Source organism: Anabrus simplex, chromosome 1 (assembly GCF_040414725.1).
Source record: "Anabrus simplex isolate iqAnaSimp1 chromosome 1, ASM4041472v1, whole genome shotgun sequence".
Classification (NCBI taxonomy): Eukaryota; Metazoa; Arthropoda; class Insecta; order Orthoptera; family Tettigoniidae; genus Anabrus; species Anabrus simplex.
The window spans coordinates 1,241,600,082-1,241,619,458 of NC_090265.1; the positions used below are offsets into that span (position 1 = coordinate 1,241,600,082).

Genomic DNA, 19,377 nt, shown 5'->3' on the forward strand with positions numbered 1-19,377 from the left:
ATAAGATTTCCGAATTATAATTCGTGTTCCCGTTTTTCTGATTCCACATAAAACTGGAGGTCCTGTAGCTACGATCACGATATCAAAAGTCACGTCAAACTACAAGCTAGCTTAGTTTATTGTAATTATTTGTTCAACAGGCTATGGATCTTCATTTTTATCATTATTATTCTTATTCAGTTCCTGCCGGGTTGTGGCATTTATGGTACTTCTCCGCTTCCTTCTCTCCTTTCACGATTCTTCTTCTGTAATTATGTTCCGTTTTAGATTCCTTCTTTTCCTATCGGTCTTTATCAAGTCTCTCCATCTTGCTGTGAGTCCTCTACTCGTTCTCTTTTCCTCCATCATCTGTTTCGGTATCCTTCCCCCCTCCATTCTCTTCGCATGTCCAAACCATCTTAGTTTATTCTTCTCAGTTCTCTCATTCATCGTTTTTTTTAAATTCCAGTTTCCTTCCTGACTTCTTAATTTCTCATTCTGTATTTCCTATCGCACTTCATAGGAATTTAACTTTACTAATTTGAATTTTACTTTGCTTCCTCTTATCACTGTCCAGACATCCACTGCATATGTCAATATGAGTGTGTAGTGCATCTTGTATATCACTTACACTTCTTTGGTACTTCCCTCTTCCACACTAGATTTCGTACATTCTGATAGAATACATTTGCCTGTTGCACACATATGCGAATCCATATATCCAGCCTTCCATATGGCATTAGTTCGCTCCCTAGGTATTTGAAGCTTTCCACAAATTCGATGTTCTGGCCTGTAATGTTTATCATTCCTTCCCCTACTCTGTCCCACTTGTTGTCACTGTTATCTTGTTCATCTTCACACTGAATTCCATACCGTAATTCACAATTTTCTCATTCATGTCCAGTTGTTCTTATACTTCCTTGGTGTCCGTCCCCAACACCACAATATCATCAGCAAATAGCATTACCTTAATCTGTCCTTCACCAAATATTTCCCTTGACTCCTTCACAGCCAGTATCCAGTATTCGGGAGATAGTGTGTTCGAATCCCACAGTCGGCAGCCCTGAAGACGGTTTTCCGTGAGTTCCCTTTTCCACATCAGGCAAATGCTGTGGCTGTACCTTAATTAAGGCCATGTCCGCTTCCTTCCCACTCATATCCCTTTCCTATCCCAACGTCGCCATAAGACCTATCTGTGTAGGTGCGACGTAAATCTCTTTGTTAGACTCCTTCACAATTGTATTTATTACCACTAAAATAATAACTATCTGAAACCCGTCAAGTCATGACGGTCATTGTGGTACATATTTACTGAAGGATTTCCTTATATACGACATTTGTTGTACTTTTTAAAAATATCTTCTTTACATCGCACCATAACGACTCATAACTCTCGCTTCAATTTTTAGAATAAAATATATGAAGGCAAACCATTTTTTCGAAGGAATTCATCATCAGTATACTGATCTGTCGACGCTAGCGTATGGTTTTGAACTACCGGGTATAAGCCCAATGACTTTCATATTAATTAAGAATGGCAACTTTCGAAAAAATGATGTCATCTCTCGCAGAAGTGAACGCAAATACATTAAAGACAATACGCGATACTTCCGCATTTAGCCTTGTTAAAATGGGAGACAATTCGCAAGTGGCGCTCCTAGTGGCGTGATCTGGAATTTCGCGCTAAATGCAAATATCAATGGAAAAGCATATACGGAGATGGATAAATTAATTACGTCTATACAAAAAGTGTTATTAAGATATTAACTTAAAAGTTGGTAAAGCAATTTTGGATAAAAGAATGAAGAATTATTTACCAGGTTATTATTTAAAGACTGAAATTAGACATATAATCAATATGTGAAATGGACTGCTGTGAAAGGACCTGATCTTTCATTTATGCATTGCTTTTTTAGCTTTAGCAGTTCCGCCTGAACTTTCACGGCTAGATTTGTATTTTTTCTCATTTATAAAACAGTGTATAATCAACATTAAGACACTTGTCGATAAAAATATCGACACATTCCTTACACACATGATTCAACGAATTAACATTTAAGAGGTGGACAATTTTTCACTAAACTTGAAGCCTACTAACAGAAAGAAAATCTATAAATTTAGCCTCAAAAACATTCAAAATTTCCCTATAAGCAATACTTGCCATTACATTAGGATAAAGCAAATTTGCATCAGCGTAGTAGCCTTCAATTCAGAGAGTCACGGATTCAATTCCCCGCCTGGGGGTTTGTGTTCATCTTAAAACACCTTCATTTACAGACAACACATCACACTACAAATCGCCACGGAAACATGAAACAATTAATACTTCCCTCCACATGAGTTTAGCGTCAGGGAAAACACCCGGCCATAAAAATGGGTTACACCCATTCAAATTGCCAACATCGGTTAATTGGGAAAAGTATTTGTATTTGTTTCATGTCTTAGGCTGGATGGAATATATCAGACTCAGAAACTCAGTTTTAACACATCCAAGACACAAGAGTGGTCAGGTGAACGGAAGCCGAAGGATTTGAGATGTGTGCTACGTGCTCTGGGGATAAGACGCTAAAATGTATCAACTGCCGTCGAGAAATGTCATCAATAGAACTTTGCCATACTTCTAATATGAGCTCTCATTTGTGAAGCCATATTGCTCCTCTTCTAACTGCCCTTCCATCTTTCCTCTCAATCTCCTTTCTATTATTATTATTATTATTATTATTATTATTATTATTATTATTATTATTAGCGTATTCTCCCAATAATGGAAGACGTTAAGCAAACAACTCAATCAAGCTTTCTTTGGGTTCTTCTTGTTCTTCCAATAGGCTTTCATTCTCTTTGAGAAGGCTTGTTTACATTCTTCCGACCATTTCGGTCTGCACTGTTTTTTGCTTTGGTTGCTCTGATGTAACTTCCCACTTGTTGACTTTGTGTCTGAAGGTGTCTCTTTCTAAAATGTCTGTTGCACATATGTTTGCGTTTTTGAGGTCCTTTCGAAGTTCGTCCAGCCAAGGTGTTGAATTCTTAAATGAGCTAACATAATTTAATATTCTTTTTGACAGTCGATTTTCTGGTAATCTTGTGAGGTGTCCAAAGAATTTCATTCGTCTTTTCTTAATGCCAATTTCAATGTTTGAAACTTTTTCTGTTGTTTTGATTGATTGTAGCCTGTAACCATCTTGGGTATATCTTGCTCCTAGGATTTTCCTGATGATCTTCCTCTCTTGCTTTTTTATTTCTTCTAATTCTTGTGTACTGTTAAGTGACAATGTTTCACTTGCGTAAAGGACTGTTGGTTTTATGACTGTGTTGTAATGCCGAATTTTTGTCTGTCTTGACATGCATGTTATTATTATTATTATCATCATTTTTGACGACATATGGCTTTGAACTGTGCTTATCTCAATGTTGCTACCTTTTAATTATCTCCAACAACGTCTGACCGAACATTTCCGCTCCTCGAAACCTCAAGCACGGGAGAAGTGGAAACAACTATTTTGGAGCTGCGGTTTGGTTTACCTCTTCCTCTAAGACGGAGCGGACGTGGTCTGACGGCAAATCTGGTAATGTACTACCATAGCAGTTTTAGAATAATGCTATTCCTTCAAAAGGCACGCCTGGTTGTCACAGTATACGGTCGGTCGTGGTACTGCTGAAATATGACTTACAAGAACAGAACTGGCTTCAGAAAATCATTGACATAATGGGTACTGCGAATAATTTGCTGCTATAACTAACAACTTCACAGATCAACATTTATTTCAAGCTTCAGTGCTTGATTAACTCTGCAATACGGGAATGAAATCTGAAAGATACAGAATACATTTTTAATCAGGTGGAAAATTTCTGGTTGGAAAATTTTAGAAAAACGGTTTAAATGCCATAATATTATGAGAAGATTCCTTGAGTAATTTGACTTGTAGAGCCAGGAATGTCAACTCCTAAGCAACGTGAACGTCAGCCCTGGCACTCAGTTTGTCTCAAGATATAAGGATGTGGATGAACTTAATTTGTTCAAGGAGGCTTGTGACCTGGACTTTGAAACGATTTATAATAAAATGCATATGTTTACAATTGTAGTTCAAAACATTATTATTTTTTCATCAGATACATGTTCACAACTTCCATTCTCTACACAATTAACTCGTAGTTCTCGCTTAATTGAGGAATACAGCCGTTTCGGAGTGGATTCGTTTCACTTTTGCTTGTATCAAGAGCGAATTTCATCTCACGTCTAACGTATTTAAATACATTTTTTAGTTACGTAATATTGCAGTCGATAATCGTACTACTACTCCAGGGCATACTTATTCACAAACATATGGATACGAGGTGTTACAAGAATGTGCTCTGTCTCATGGTTATGTTGTATGATATATGTGTTGATAGTAGCTGATACTTATACTCTTACTAAGATAATGATATGCAATATAAAACTACTAGTAGTAATATCAGGTATAATTATCCTACACTAATTTTCTAAAACTTTGGTACAATGTAATGTTTTTTACTTTAATCCAAGTATAGACCTGGAAAGTGTATGCTGTTCTCTTGTGTTCACAACACTTTGAATGGGATTTTACTATCAGTACTTGACAGATGAAATCACTGTTGGCTTCTATGTTGCTAGAGGCCTGCAAATCATAATCGACGTAGTATTTACATGTTTATAACGCTGCTCTCAGGACATCCTATTTTCACCACAGTTCCACTTTCTTCATGAACGATAATCATAGTCGTACCATCGTCATATACACGATTATTTCGGTGGTATAATTTCAGTTTTTAGTCTGGAGGTAAGCTTTGGCCTACATGTATGGTGTATGGTAGACAGGGGAGTTTCCCACACAATGTGAGCTCTTTTACAAAGAGACAATTTAATCAATTTGTTAAACCATACACTCTCTTGACTTCCCTTGTTGCTGCACAGAGGTTGGCATCAGGCGAGAAGGTACAGTCTGTCCAAAAAGTCCACGTGTTATTCCATTTCCGAGGATCGGCCGCATAAGCATCTGCTGGGAGGTTTCCTTGCGGCACTAATCTGGCTCGATGACGCACCAATAGCCGACGGAGATGTCGCACCACGTGGTCGTAGGTTCGAGCCAGGTTGTTTCGTTCGCAGGGATCGTTCTCCACGTCGTAGAGACACACCTCTCCTGTCTCCGCAGGGTTACATGGCTGGCTATGGAAGGTAGAGTTGGGATCACATCGTATGGTGGCGGCTGATCGGAGATGTGGGACGTCTTCCTCGCGGGTCACTCTCAGGAAGTTGGACGTTAGTGTCTTTCCAATGGCCACACCTGCCGCACTGTGAACCACGGCGGTTGCGTTGTACGGAGGAATGAACGGCTCGTCACCACTGTCGCCAAAATACTGATCAAATGCTCCATTTCGTACCGAACCTGAAAGAAGAGAAAAGTAACAATATGAAACTCGTAGTTAGAGTCTGATGAGATGTTTGACAGGACTGAAAGATGTGTGGTGATTATTATTGTAAGGAAAGTACAGTTATAGTCAAATTCTAACCTAAAGATAAAAATTATAACCTGGAACCCTTCGTAGAGTTACAAGAAGGTCCTTGAAGAGTGAAATTAAGGCTTCATCGTAGTCAGAAGAGAGAAAGTGATGTCCAAGGGAGGTCAGGTGAAATTATGAAAGTGATCAGTCTGTTTCTAGTAGAAGTAATGGCACCCTCATATAGGATCCTCGTGATCGCTAACCCACACTCTCAAGTTGAGCCGCCGTCAGCCGCTTTCCATTCTAAATTAATTTTTCAAAAACGGGTGACTCGAAAACAGCACCAGTAATACTGAGGTATCTTGCCTCCATTTAAATAACTAAACTGCGAACAATATTCTCCAAATATCTTTTAATGGTGAAGGGCTAAGGCACAATTTCCACTCGAAGTAGCTGGGAGTAAATTGGACACTTGCCTTTAGGCAACACATAGCAAGCAGTGAAGTGAGTACTATGAGTCGTAATAACTACAGCCCGGACATTCGTGATAAAACAGCTTTATTTCAAAGAATTATATAGAGGCTTTGGCTTATTTGGAAAGGTAGGGCCAATTTTTATTTCACCTGTTTTATCGTTTGCTGAATTTTGGAAGAGTATCTCCTTCTGCCTTTCAAAGCTATACACTGATATATTTATTAACATTTTCCCGCATAGACTGGTAAATATTACTTGGTGGCTGTAGCTTACCATTTTCCAAAACAACCGTTTACCCTCTGAGTCTCTGTTCTAAAATGGCCTGTTTATCATAGACTATTTGGGTTTGATTTTCTTTAAACATGAATTACCAGTAAATGTCGATTAGAGGATATTGAGTTAATAGACCAATAGGCCACGCATCAATTTGTAAATTGTTATGTTATCATGCATTATATACACATACTGATATTGATTTAAATTGCCTTTAAAAATCTGAAGTGGCATATTTTCGCTGTATTTTATTCTTCTTCTCGTTCTTCATCTGTTTACCCTCCAGGGTAGGTTTACCCTCAGATTCAGCGAGGGATCCCACCTCTACCGCCTCAAGGGTAGTGTCCTGGAACTTTAGACTCTGGGTCGGCGATACAACTGGGATGACCAGTACCTCGCCCAGGCGGCCTCACCTGCTATGCTGAACAGGGGCCTTGCGGGGGGGATGGGAAGGTTGAAAGGGACAGACAAGGAAGAGGGAAGGAAGCGGCCCTAAGTTAGGTACCATCCCAGCATTTGCCTGGAGGAAGTGGGAAACCACGGAAAACCACTTCCAGGATGGCTGAGGTGGGAATCGAACCCACCTCTACTCAGTTAACCTCCCGAGGCTAAGTTGATCCCGTTCCAGCCCTCGTACCACTTTCCTAATTTCATGGCAGAGCCGGGAATCGAACCCGGGACTCCGGGGGTGGCAGCTAATCACACTAACCAATAAACCACAGAGCCTTTTCACCTGTCCATTTTGATAACTCTGAATGCCGAATCGTCCGGGTTCTAGTACGTAATAACAATTGGCAGAGATTGTGTGGTACAACTTAGGTTCCTTCTGCAACTACATTGAGATATTCTACTCTATGTTTAGCTTTCTCTGGAGTTCAATATTGTCTTCCAATATGGCTCACCAGCTGCCCCGTGAAACTTATGGACATCCACATTAACAACACTACGACGATTACTTTAGGTGTAGTGAGATCAGCTCCTACCCATCGGTTTCCTGTGTTGAGAAAGATCAGTTCTCCCTCACTTGGTAAAACACAAGAGCCAGCATTTGCCTGGTGTGAATGGGAAACCACGGAAAAACATCTTCAGGGCTGTCGACAGTGGGGCTCGAACCTACTATCTCCCGAACAGTGGATACTGGCCGCACTTAAGCGACTGCAGCTATCGAGCTCGGTGTACCTGAATTAAGGCACGGCCGCTTCCTTCGCATTCCTAGCATTTTTCTGTCCCATCGTCGCCATAAGACCTATCTGTGTCGGTGCGACGTAAAGCAACTTCCAAAAAGGAGAAAAAAGGTATTTTAAGTACGAGTCGGCTCGACGGGTACGCGATGCATTTGTTCAGCAATTTCCTGGTGAAGTGTCACCTTCACGAGCACAAATTCACGTAATGTATATCTATACTAATATTATAAAGAGGCAAAATTTGTTTGTTTGTAACGAATGGACTCAAAAACTACTGAACTGATTTTAAAAATTACTTCACCTATAGAAAGCTACATTACCATTGAGTAACATGGGTTGTATTTTATTTTCAAAACAATTCAAGGTAGGCTAATATGGGCAAAATATCGAATTTGTCGTATACGGACAAGACAAAGCTCAATTTAATCCTCTTGACGCAAAGAACAAAACTCGGTAAGCCCTACGGGCCCAAAAACCATGTTTTAAGGCCCTAAAACCAAACGTTACGGAGATATTGGCACCACACTACCCCTGCTCTAGGAATCGGATAAAAGAAATGAACTGCCGTAAGTTAACCATGGCAACGTCAGCTCCAGGATTCTAGAGCAGCATGTACGTTTGGGCATAGCTGCCAACCAAAATTGGTACACATAAGACTTACTATCTGTGTAAAATATACTGTTGTGTAAGGCACTCAAAGGACTCCTTTTGGGCGGGGATGGAAAGGGGGTGAAGTATAAAAATCTTATCTTACTATATATAAAAATGGATGTATGTGTGTGTGTAAATGACACATCTCCTCCTAAACCACTGGAGCAATTTCAACCAAACTTGGTACACGTATTACTTACTATCGGGAGATGAGCACTGCGGGGGTAAGCCATCCCTAGCGCCCTTAAGAGAGGGGGGTTACAGGGTTAGTTATAAAAATAATCGATAATTGTGTCGAATCCATAGATTTCAAGGTCTCTGGGATGAATAGTAATACTCCGGATTTTTAACAGGTCCAAGTGGGGGGTGGAGGGGATGAGATATAAAAATAATCGAAAAACTATATATAAAATATTCTTCTTCTTACTATATATAAAATGGATGTATGTGAGTGCGCGCGCGCGCGTGTGTGTGTGTGTGTGTTCATCTAGCTTTCCTTTTATCCTATACTTTTAATAACAAGACCGTAGATAAGTCAACAGTCAATATGGTCTCTAAATGAGCGATAATGCCTGCCCTCCTAATAAAGTTTAAAGCGGAAGCAATTTCATCAAACTTGGTACACTTATCAGTTAGTATCAGGAGACAAACCGCTAGGGGCAGGGGGCGAGGGGGGGATAACAATATTCCAGAATAGTATCGAATCCATAGTTTTCGTGGTCGCTAAAATGAATAGTGACACTCCGAACTTTTTAAAGTTCATGTTCAGCCCCATTTGGGGTGAAGGTGAGGGGCGAGTGAGGTTTAAAAATAATCGAAAACAGTGTCGAATCTACAGTTTTCATGGTCACTGAGATGAATGGGGACAATCTAGATTTTTTATCACTTAGGGGTGGGGGGCGACCTGGGGACAGTCTCATTGACAGTTGAAATCCTGGGCATCGTATCTATAGTGCGACGGCTAAATACATTTGGTTATCACCCAATAATTTTTGACAGGATCAAATACTTCCCAGTCGATTCGAAGTTTTATTCGAAAATTAAATAATCTAAAACTTGAAATGAAGCACATATAAATAATTCTAAAACTAGATAATAGATCGTAACATATCAATCTGCAAGTCAAAAGGAAATTGTATAAAAATTCACTTCACACATAACTAACTGGTAATGCAAATCTTAAAGGTAAATATTCAGCAACTATCCGGACAACGCCGGGTACTACAGCTAGTTGTAAATAAATTTGAAAATACTGGCTCAATGCTCAATAAAAAAACTTACGTGCACACGGATAGTTTTTTTGCTAGTTGCTTTACGTCCCACCGACACAGATAGGTCTTATGGCGACGATGGGATTGGAAAGGGCTAGGAGTGGGAAGGACACGGCCGTGGCCTTAATTAAGGTACAGCCCCAGCATTTGCCTGGCGTGAAAATGGGAAACCACGGAAAACCATATTCAGGTCTGCCGACAGTGGGGTTCGAACCCACTATCTCCCGGATACAAGTTCACAGCTGCGCGCTCCTAACCGCACGGCCAACTCGACCGATACGATTAGTTTTAACGGAGGAAAGGCTAGATGACATTGGTGCGAATCTTGGACGGTAGCCGAATAAATCACTCACAAAATTAGCACGACAAGTAGGGGTTTCGGTTTCTTCCGCACACAGAGCTACAAAGCTGTTAACCGAGCTCGATAGCTGCAGTCGCTTAAGTGCGGCCAGTATCCAGTAATCGGGAGATAGTGGGTTCGAGCCCCACTGTCGGCAGCCCTGAAGATGCTTTTCCGTGGTTTCCCATTTTCACACCAGGCAAATGCTGTGGCTGTACCTTAATTAAGGCCACTGCCGCTTCCTTCCACTTCCTAGGCCTTTCCTATCCCATCGTCGCCATAAGACCTATCTGTGTCGGTGCGACGTAAAGCAACTAGCAAAAAACAAAAACAAAAACAAAGCTGTTACACATCAAACCGTACAGCTTTATGCGGACCCATTGTTTAAAACCTGCTGATCCAGCCACAAGAGTGAGATATTGTGAGTGGTATCTTCTATCATTGAATGATCGTTTATTCAACCCACAGCTTGTGTTCTTTTCGGATGAGGCCTGGTTTTATCTTAATGGTCGTGTGAACAGTCATAACTCTCGCAACTGGTGTGCAGAAGATCCTAATGGTGGTTGTGAAGTCCCTCATTACGAAAGGAAGATTGGTATCTTGTTAGTACAACACGAATAATTGGACATATTTCTTTTTCGAGACGACAGTAAATGCAGAGAGATACCAAGATGATATTTTGATGTCGTTCTTCCCTCAGGCAACGGAAGAAGAAAAATCGTGTGGGTGATTTTAACGGGATTCAGCCCAATCAATCAATCAATCAATCAATCAATCAATCAATCAATCAATCAATCAATACCAATCAATCAATCAATACTGATCTGCATTTAGGGCAGTCGCGCAGGTGGCAGATTCCCTATCTGTTGCTTTCCTAGCCTTTTCCTAAATGATTTCAAAGAAATTGGAAATTTATTGAACATCTCCCTTGGTAAGTTATTCCAATCTCTAACTCCCCTTCCTATAAATGAATATTTGCCCCAGTTTGTCCTCTTAAATTCCAACTTTATCTTCATATTGTGATCTTTCCTACTTTTATAAACGCCATTCAAACTTATTCGTCTACTAATGTCATTCCACGCCATCTCTCCGCCGACAGCTCGGAACATACCACTTTGTCGAGCAGCTCTTCTTCTTTCTCTCAATTCTTCCCAACCCAAAGATTGCAACATTTTTGTAACGCTACTCTTTTGTCGGAAATCACCCAGAACAAATCGAGCTGCTTTTCTTTGGATTTTTTCCAGTTCTTGAATCAGGTAATCCTGGTGAGGGTCCCATACACTGGAACCATACTCTAGTTGGGGTCTTACCAGAGACTTATATGCACTCTCCTTTACATCCTTACTACAACCCCTGCTCATAAAGCAGAAGATTCCATTCTTACAATTTCGGAAGTGTTCGCGGACAGAGTGATCAGTGCTGGTCTATTTTCTCCTTGTTCTCCAGATCTAACAGTATGTGGTTCTTACTTGTGGGGTAAATTGAAATATAAAGTGTATCGAACAAATACTCGCACATTGGAGGAACTGAAAGAAAATATTACGAACGAAATCAGAAACAATACAGCGACAGAACTCACTCGCGTCGGTCAGAATATGATTACTACATACAGTCTGTGTATCTCATAAAGGACGACACTTCCAACATCTTTTATAAGGTAAGATTTCATATACACGGTTATAGCAGGGTGCTTGCGCGCGGCATAAGTTCGGCTCAGGCAGCTGCCGTAGCGCAGAGTACAAACACCGTGCGTTCGGTCTGAGTTTATATGAGAGACCGTGTACATCAAAGAGTGGTTCACTACCCCTCAAAATTTAGATTTATGGAACCCGTAGGTAACAGACGACCTAAAACTATCCAGCTCGACGATACGAACGGAATCGTTAGCGATACAAGTAGTAATGAATGAATAAAACGTTCACAGCTGCGAATAACACTTACATCATTACAGGAAGCATATATTAAGCCTATGAACAGGTACCATATGGACTGTGTACTGTACCCAACAGGGATATGAACCAAGGACTGGTAATAAAGGGGAAGCGTATTTCTTTGTCTGGTAGCGAGTTCGCGGGACCTCGAAGCTTGGAACGCCACGGGTGTGGCCGAGCTAGGGAATCACGAGCTGAAAATAAAGGAGAAGTCATCCCAACCGCATGTTGTTGCCGAATGGGAGAGGTACACTTTTTAGCATCGACATATAGGAGCCATCTTAAAATCAGCATGACCAACTTCGTCCTCTATAATGAAAGAATTATCGAAATTTGTTATACTGCACTCCAGTATGATTCAAAAGAGCTGTTCGTGATTTGAGGATTTATTTAGAGTGTGCGACGTCCTTTTTGGTAATAATAATCCTCTGCTAAAAGAAGGAATAGATGGTTACTTAACAGCGGAAAGTTACAGGGGCCATATGTTATGTCTTCACACTCTCTTGATAAGGAGAATCCTGTGAGCGAAGGGGAAGTTGAAGAAAGATGATTTATTACAGGAGATTCCACGATCGGATTTCGCACGGGTATGCCTTATTTATATTATAAGATTACTGGTCACCTGGTTGTCGCACTATTATGTCTCAAATACACCGGGAACAGGGTGTGTGTAGAAATTATGAGAGGTGGAAATTTCTTAGTTAATATAGGGTCTAAAGATCCACATGGGTCGACGCCCCAAACAAATAGCATTTTTTTCTTAGTTAATATAAGGCTGAAGAAGTGTCACCCCAACGCAGTCGGTGTTTTATTCTCGCGAGGGACGGATGTATGTCCAGATCGAGCTCAGAGTTCCTTTGTCTTGTGCACAGTTCAAACTGAGAATAGGTAGAGGAGCTTTCCAGTGGAACATGAAGTGAACTAAGACGCGAGATACAATTAAGTGCGTAGTTAAATTTTGACGAGTTTCTAACAGAAATTACAACTCGTAGACTCGTACGCCTGTCGTCCGAGACAAAGGAGAGAGACGTCATAGTTCAAGCATTACTAAGTTTTATGATGCAGGGTTTAATTCAAAGTCGAGCAATGAATAAGTTGTACGGTACGTTTCGGAATAACCTGTTTTAATTTTCTTTGATTCCGGGAGAGAAGAATCAAAGATCGGGTCGATTAGTGCGCGGTGACGCAGATGAACCGAGCGGGTACTAACTATGTGTGTATCTGTGCCTAGATACTGAAGGTTTCCAGTGCCAAGGACGATGGAAATTAGCGGTCGCAGCCAGCAAATGGAATCGACAGTCATCATAGTGCACATGAACCAGCACTAAACCCACAGGATGGACGTCCCGCAGCTGAGCAAGGTGTCATCCAGCGATAATAAGGCTGAGTAATACCATAACATTTATGCATGACATAAGGGGTACGAATAATTCTTTTATAATGCTATAGCTATTAATTGATAGGGATTTCAGTTTATTTGATTGTAAATGTGCCGAGGCATGGCACAGAGTCTTTTTAGTAACAAGTCTGAGTGACTTAACTTGTAAATACGGGTAAATTTATTTGTGGAGAGGTTTGCTTTTTTTTCTTTTCATTTTGTTTTATTTTATTTGGGGTTACGTTTTCCTGTAGTTGTTTTCAGTATAATGATTAGTTTTATTCGTTTTTGGGATAGATGATGCAGAGGGGCTGGTATTCAACCGGCGGACCTACCATGCATGCCGAGTAATATTAGTGTAGGTTGTGTGAAAGAAGAAATACGGCGGTGAGATCGCCCAGAGAGCCAAACCATGACCTCCAATGAAATATTTAGCTAGGGCCCATTTTCATTTTTATTGTGTTCGTTTGACGCGTGTTTCGATAACGTAGGGCTCTAATTACACTTTGAATTGTGTGAAATTATTATTGTGCTTGTTTTAAATTAACGTATGTGTTTCCTTTGTCATGACATAAGGGTAAGGTGACGAATTAGTAATCATGTAAGTCACGTAGGATCATGAGGTAGGGATTAGGCCCATTTTAAAAGATCCATGATAATATTAATAGTATTAATAATAATAATAATAATAATAGAAGACGGCGTTTTGGTATTCAGATTATTGTGTTTGCTTGATTACTATTTGACCAGCTGTGTACAAGATTGGATGCGTAGATAAGGAAATAGTTTGCTGACAAAATGCGTCAGGTGACGAAGTTAGGATGGATTTGAAGTCAAGACTCACGGTGTGAAATTTTTGAAGTCAGATTGAGTTTGTACAAATGTGGAGGCATATGAATTGAGCGAAGAATTATTAATCACCTCAGTGTAATGAGGGAGTTATTTTATGTTGCGCCGGCGGTGGGGTTAAGAACCCACTAGTCTCCCAAAAGAAGAGCTTGCCTCTAGCCGTAGCGCGTTAACACACGCGGTCCCTCCCTTCAGTACAATATATATTTAACATATTGTTTTATAATATCAAAAGAGACGCTCTACCGTACATAGGTACAATGAAGCAATGCATTACTTGGAAATATCTGCAGAGAACAGAATTCGAACCGTCATTCCATTTTCAGTTGTCAGGCACCTTATTGATTCACTCACAGTGACGACAAATTCCTGGCTCGCAGGAGGCGATTTACTAATGCAAGCCCCTTTCACCTCAACATTTGATTTTCATTTAATTCGTGTTTTACAGCATTCATTGTCCGGCTCCTTGGCTCAGTGCAGTGTTCTTCGGTTCAGAGGGCCCCGGATAGGAGATTTTGACCTAAAATAGTTAATTCCCTTGGCTCGGAGACTGGATGTTTGTGCTGTCCCCAACAACCCTGCAACTCACATACCACACATAACACTATCCTCCACCACAATAACTCGCATGAACCTACACATGGCACATGCCGCCCACCCTCATCGGAGAGTCTGCCTTACAAGGGCTGCACCCAGCTAGAAATAGCCACAAAATTATTAATTATTATAGCATTCACTTACGTTCCACTGCAACAGATCACTTCGCACAACCTATCAACTAGACCATATTAAGCAGCATGTAGTGAAGAGCATGTTTGTACAGTGGTCCTTCCATTTTTGGTGCGATGATTGTATACAGTCTTTTCATTGTGCAAGGTTGGCTCGTTTACATTGTTGATATACAGGTGGCAAGCAGAATAATATCAGCCTTAAGGACTATCAGTGTTGGGTGGGTTAGATATCTTCATGGATTTTATATTCAGAAGCTTGTGGAAAGAAATTTAAACCCTGGGGTCCAAGTGACAGAGACAGGAGATCAAGAAGAAAAAAAATCTCTCACCTCTGTTCATATGAGAAGAACTTGTACAATTCTCAATAGAATCTAATGTGGTGAAATGAAATGGCGAATGACTTTTAGTGCCGAGAGTGTCCGAGGTCATGTTCAGCTCACCAGGTGCAGGTCTCCCGTAGGCGACTTGCGCGTCATGATGAGGATGCAATGATGATGAAGACGACACATACAGCCAACCCCTGTGCCAGAAAGTTAACCAATGATGGTTAAATTTCCCGTCCCTGCTGGGAATGAAACCAATGGCCAGCACGCTAATAACCATTCAGCCATGGAGCCAGACTCTAATGTGGTTATGCAGTACGTACTGTTCAACCTGGGAAAGACCCAATCCCCACAGTGTGAATGATGCCGCTCTTCAAACCATTGAGCATATCGTGAGGGAGTGCGAATATGAGTGCTCATACTGGAGACTGATTTTATTTTATTGAGGCAAATACGATGATAATATTCCAGGGTGGATTATGGCCGTAGATATTAAAATATAATGGATGTATTTGTTTCTTTGTGACTTTAAGGAAATTAATATGCGCAAAATATATATAAAAATGTTTTTATTCTGCATAGTTTATTATGAGTGTATAGACTTTCACTCTAATTTTATCGACAACTTGACAAGCGCGCGTAGAATGCCTACGGCAATGCCCGGTAATGAACTTCGGAATGTGCTCAAGGAGACACCATCATTAGTTTTTCATATGTATATGCATTCCTCAGAACGAATAACAACAGATGTTAAAGCAACTATACGTCTGACAGTAAACTTCTAGATTTGCGGCACCCTGTAGCGTCGTTTACTTTCTATATTACATTAAACTTTTTATTCTCTTAAGAACAACAACTCACCAACGACGAGTTTCCAGTTATGCAGTCGTATTGCCGCGTTCCGAGCCTTCTCATCGATATTCACCAGAACCTCTTCTCGGCGCGACACTAGATTGTACACCAGACTTTCCCATTGGTCCACACCATCAAGAGTGCTGTCCATCTGACTTGCATCTCCACCTGCAATAACATGAGTTGGGAATGATGAAAAAATATGCATCGGAGATATTTTTCTTAGAAAAAGGTACACAACAACAACAATAATAATAATAATAATAATAATAATAATAATAATAATAATAATAATAATAATAATAATAATAATAATAATAATAATAATAATAATAATTGTACCGGGAGGTACACCTCAACGCCGCGCATTCAAAATCAGCGCCTAAATGAACTCCTCTATTGTTAAAACAGTGAAACTGAAAGTACACTAACTTGGAACTTTAATCAGAAGATGTCACCACTAAAATATTGAGTGATTTTGTTATTGTGAAGTTTCCTAAACTGACTGAATTTCCCCTGGTTTTGTTTGCCTCATCAAGAAGTTTGGACTTTCTTCGACAGATGACATTATCAAAAAACTATGATCACGCACCCTGGTGCAAGGTGTAAGAAGTTATAACTTAAAGAAGTTTTGTATTTCTAGGTTTTTGTAACTGATTGATTGTTCATTTATTTTTGGATTGGCAATATTTCCTTTTTATTTCCGCCAGTTTTGAATCTAGCCAATCACTAATTTCTGTAATTAATTTTCCACCTATCACAGGCTTCTTGTTCAATTCTGAGTGTTACTTTTGAAATCTACCAATAAAATTGTTTTGAAATCTACCAATAAAATTGAGAGGGTGTGGCTGGTTTAGTCTTGAATGATCTCGAACCTTCCCTGAGGGTTTATAAACTGTGGATTTTCTCGTTTATTGGCCAATTGATCGACGTCGATCTGAGTATGTGTGTTAAGCAGGAGGCGGGCGGCCTCCTTCGTCGGCAGCTAGAACATCTACAAGGTAATGGCCACATAACCTTATTCCTTCTTGCTACCTCCGCAGTTTAACCCGAAGGAAAGGTCCGACCCTTCAGTATATAACAACTTTTCTAAAATGAAACTTTCTTCCAGCTAATGTAAAAACTTCATAAAACCTTTAACTGTAAACCGGGGATAGAGAGTGAAGTACCCTCTCGAGCTCCCCTTCATCTTGTTTTGAGGTGACTACGGTTTTCTCTAACTGTTTTCTCTACTGTAATGTGTTAATGCAATTTCTATACGAGTCACTTCAGTAGTTTGGGAATAGCTCCTGTTTCATCGGCCTAGAGCCCTTAGGACTTTTTTAGTGTTCATTATCTTGGAGCGCAGTACACCTCCATTCAGTTTGTGTTTCGGACCATTTACTTAACCTGTTCTTTTCCGCAAAGGCCCTATAGGTTGGGTATGAGATACCCCTGTTTCAAATTGTAAGTTGGGCCATGGAAGGCCAGAGAGTGTAAGATTTTTGTGGTTGCCTCGAGGAGGCTGAAAGAAACCGTAGAGCATGTTAGCTCTTTTTCTAGTTTTGTAATTGTAAAAGTGTGCCCCTGGAAGGCTAGATATTCTAATTTTGAGAGCAAGTGCTCGTGAATTAGGGGATTTCTGCCCTTGAATAATTTGTGCTCGTCTGTAAATTTGAGCTAGGAGCTCAGGAAATGTAAAGCGAGGGACTTGAAGCCCATGATCTGTTACGACCGCTTATCTTGTCTTTTCCTAGACTTCTTGTAAGATTATCACTGTACCTGATGTTTCTTTGTTATGAAAAATTGTTAAGTTTGAAGTTCTGAAAATATAACCTTCAGTTTAAGTTTTAAATTAATTTTGATATTGTAGTTAGACCCATTCAAGCCCGCACCTTCTTTTCCACAGATATCCCGGATCAATAATAATAATAATAATAATAATAATAATAATAATAATAATAATAATAATAATAATAATAATAATAATAATAATAATAATAATAATAATAATAATAATTTGCATTTTTCTGTAGGCTGGAAATAGTTTCTTTGACTTATAAAAATCTGTTGACACGAGTCTCTCTCAAATGACAACCAATTGCGCTAAGATTCCGTACCGCAAACTTAAACCACGGAAGGAATTTTCTTGCAGTTGTTATGTGTTTTATGTTTTCATTCAATTTGCAGCATTAATGTTATTGGTTTTTCCTTCCAGTAACTACTTTTACAGTTCTCCGGAGAAACATACGTGCCGGAATTTTGTTCATCAGTTCGTTTACATGTCATTAAACCTACTGACATGAGACTGGCGTATCCGAGCACCTTTAAATACCAGCAGACTTAGCTGAGATCAAACCAAGTGCCACTACAGTAGGCAGGCATTTTAATTGGCATATAATTCAACTGCAATACAATTATTATTATTATTATTATTATTATTATTATTATTATTATTATTATTATTATTATTATTATTATTGTTGTTGTACCGGGGGCACACCTTCTCTGTCCAATTGAACTTTGCGCCTTCTAGAAGACCACCTGTGGTACGAATAATAAATTTTTACATGTCTCTACTATCGACCTATGTGCCCCCTCTGGCGGAAGGACGGACAATTATTTTTTAAGGGACTTTGTATTGTCTAAGTTGGTAAACCGTAAGTGTTTGTAGATTGATGTGCTGAGATTGTCAACACTACTTCGCCTACGTCTTCCTTCTTCCTTAAGTTATGAACCAATCGGAAGTTTTTAATATATTTTTGTAGCCAATTAAAATTGGGGGTGTGTACAGGTGTTCTGCCTAAGTCAAGATAGTTCTGGAACTTTTCCCTCCGAGTTGCTATAAAAGCTGGGCGCTTTAGGGCCGTATTGCCGTCTTCATCGCTCCGGTCTAAATGTGTGTACGGCACAGTAGGTGGCAGGGGCGGCTTTGCCATCGTCGGGAGGACTAACAGCTCAGGTAATGGCAGACATCTTTTAATATATGATAGCTCCAGGCAGATAACTTGAGAGGAAGGTTTCTAACTTTTTCTTAATGTAAAATTTTAAAGTTTAATATCACTATGATTTTCTAAAATTCTAAATTCTTCAAACCATTTTGGAACTTAATATTTCGCATCTGATGATGATGATGCTTGGTGTTTTAAGGGGCCTAACATCGAAGGTCATCGGCCCAAATATTTCGCATCTAGTCACCCCTCTGTAGTATAGGCTTAGCCTCTGTAACTTCGAGCTATTATCTCCTATAAGCTATATGCTCCTAGCACTTTGTTTATGGCCGATCGTCTTAAACCTTTTCTTTTGTACTTCTAGGCAATTTAGAATGGGCACTCATTGCCCCTGTTAAATTCTAATTATTTATAGACGGATGTGTAATAGACTGTCGAGTTGAAATGACAGTAAACACAGTTTTTGAAGTTTACCTAGTGTAAATTTGGATAAGAAATTGGTGCCTGGGATTGTATGAATGTTTGAAGCTCAAAGCACTATACTATGTATATGAGTTTAGCAAATATGCTCTTTGAAGTAATGTACCTTTAGAGCCACCATTCTCATTCATTTGTAAACTATGGTATCGAAAATCTCCATTATACCTGATTCTGACTATAAATCATTGTTGTTATCAGAGCTGACGAGCTCATCGTTATTTAATTTAGCTGTTATTTGTTGTTGTTCGTTCAGATTATCTATCAAATTTTA

General features: G+C 39.8%; 1 protein-coding gene across 1 annotated transcript in view; it reads right to left on the reverse strand.

Moving 5' to 3' along the window:
* Positions 1-4,067: 4,067 nt before the first annotated feature.
* Positions 4,068-19,377, reverse strand: part of LOC136877918 (arylsulfatase B) — a 40,208-nt gene continuing 24,898 nt past the window's right edge. Inside the window, exons 7-8 of the mRNA XM_068225720.1 lie at positions 15,706-15,864; positions 4,068-5,384 (exon numbers count right to left, since the gene is read on the reverse strand). Coding sequence (XP_068081821.1) covers positions 4,864-5,384; positions 15,706-15,864 — 680 coding nt within the window. The 3' untranslated portion in view covers positions 4,068-4,863. The remainder of the gene's footprint in view (positions 5,385-15,705; positions 15,865-19,377) is intronic.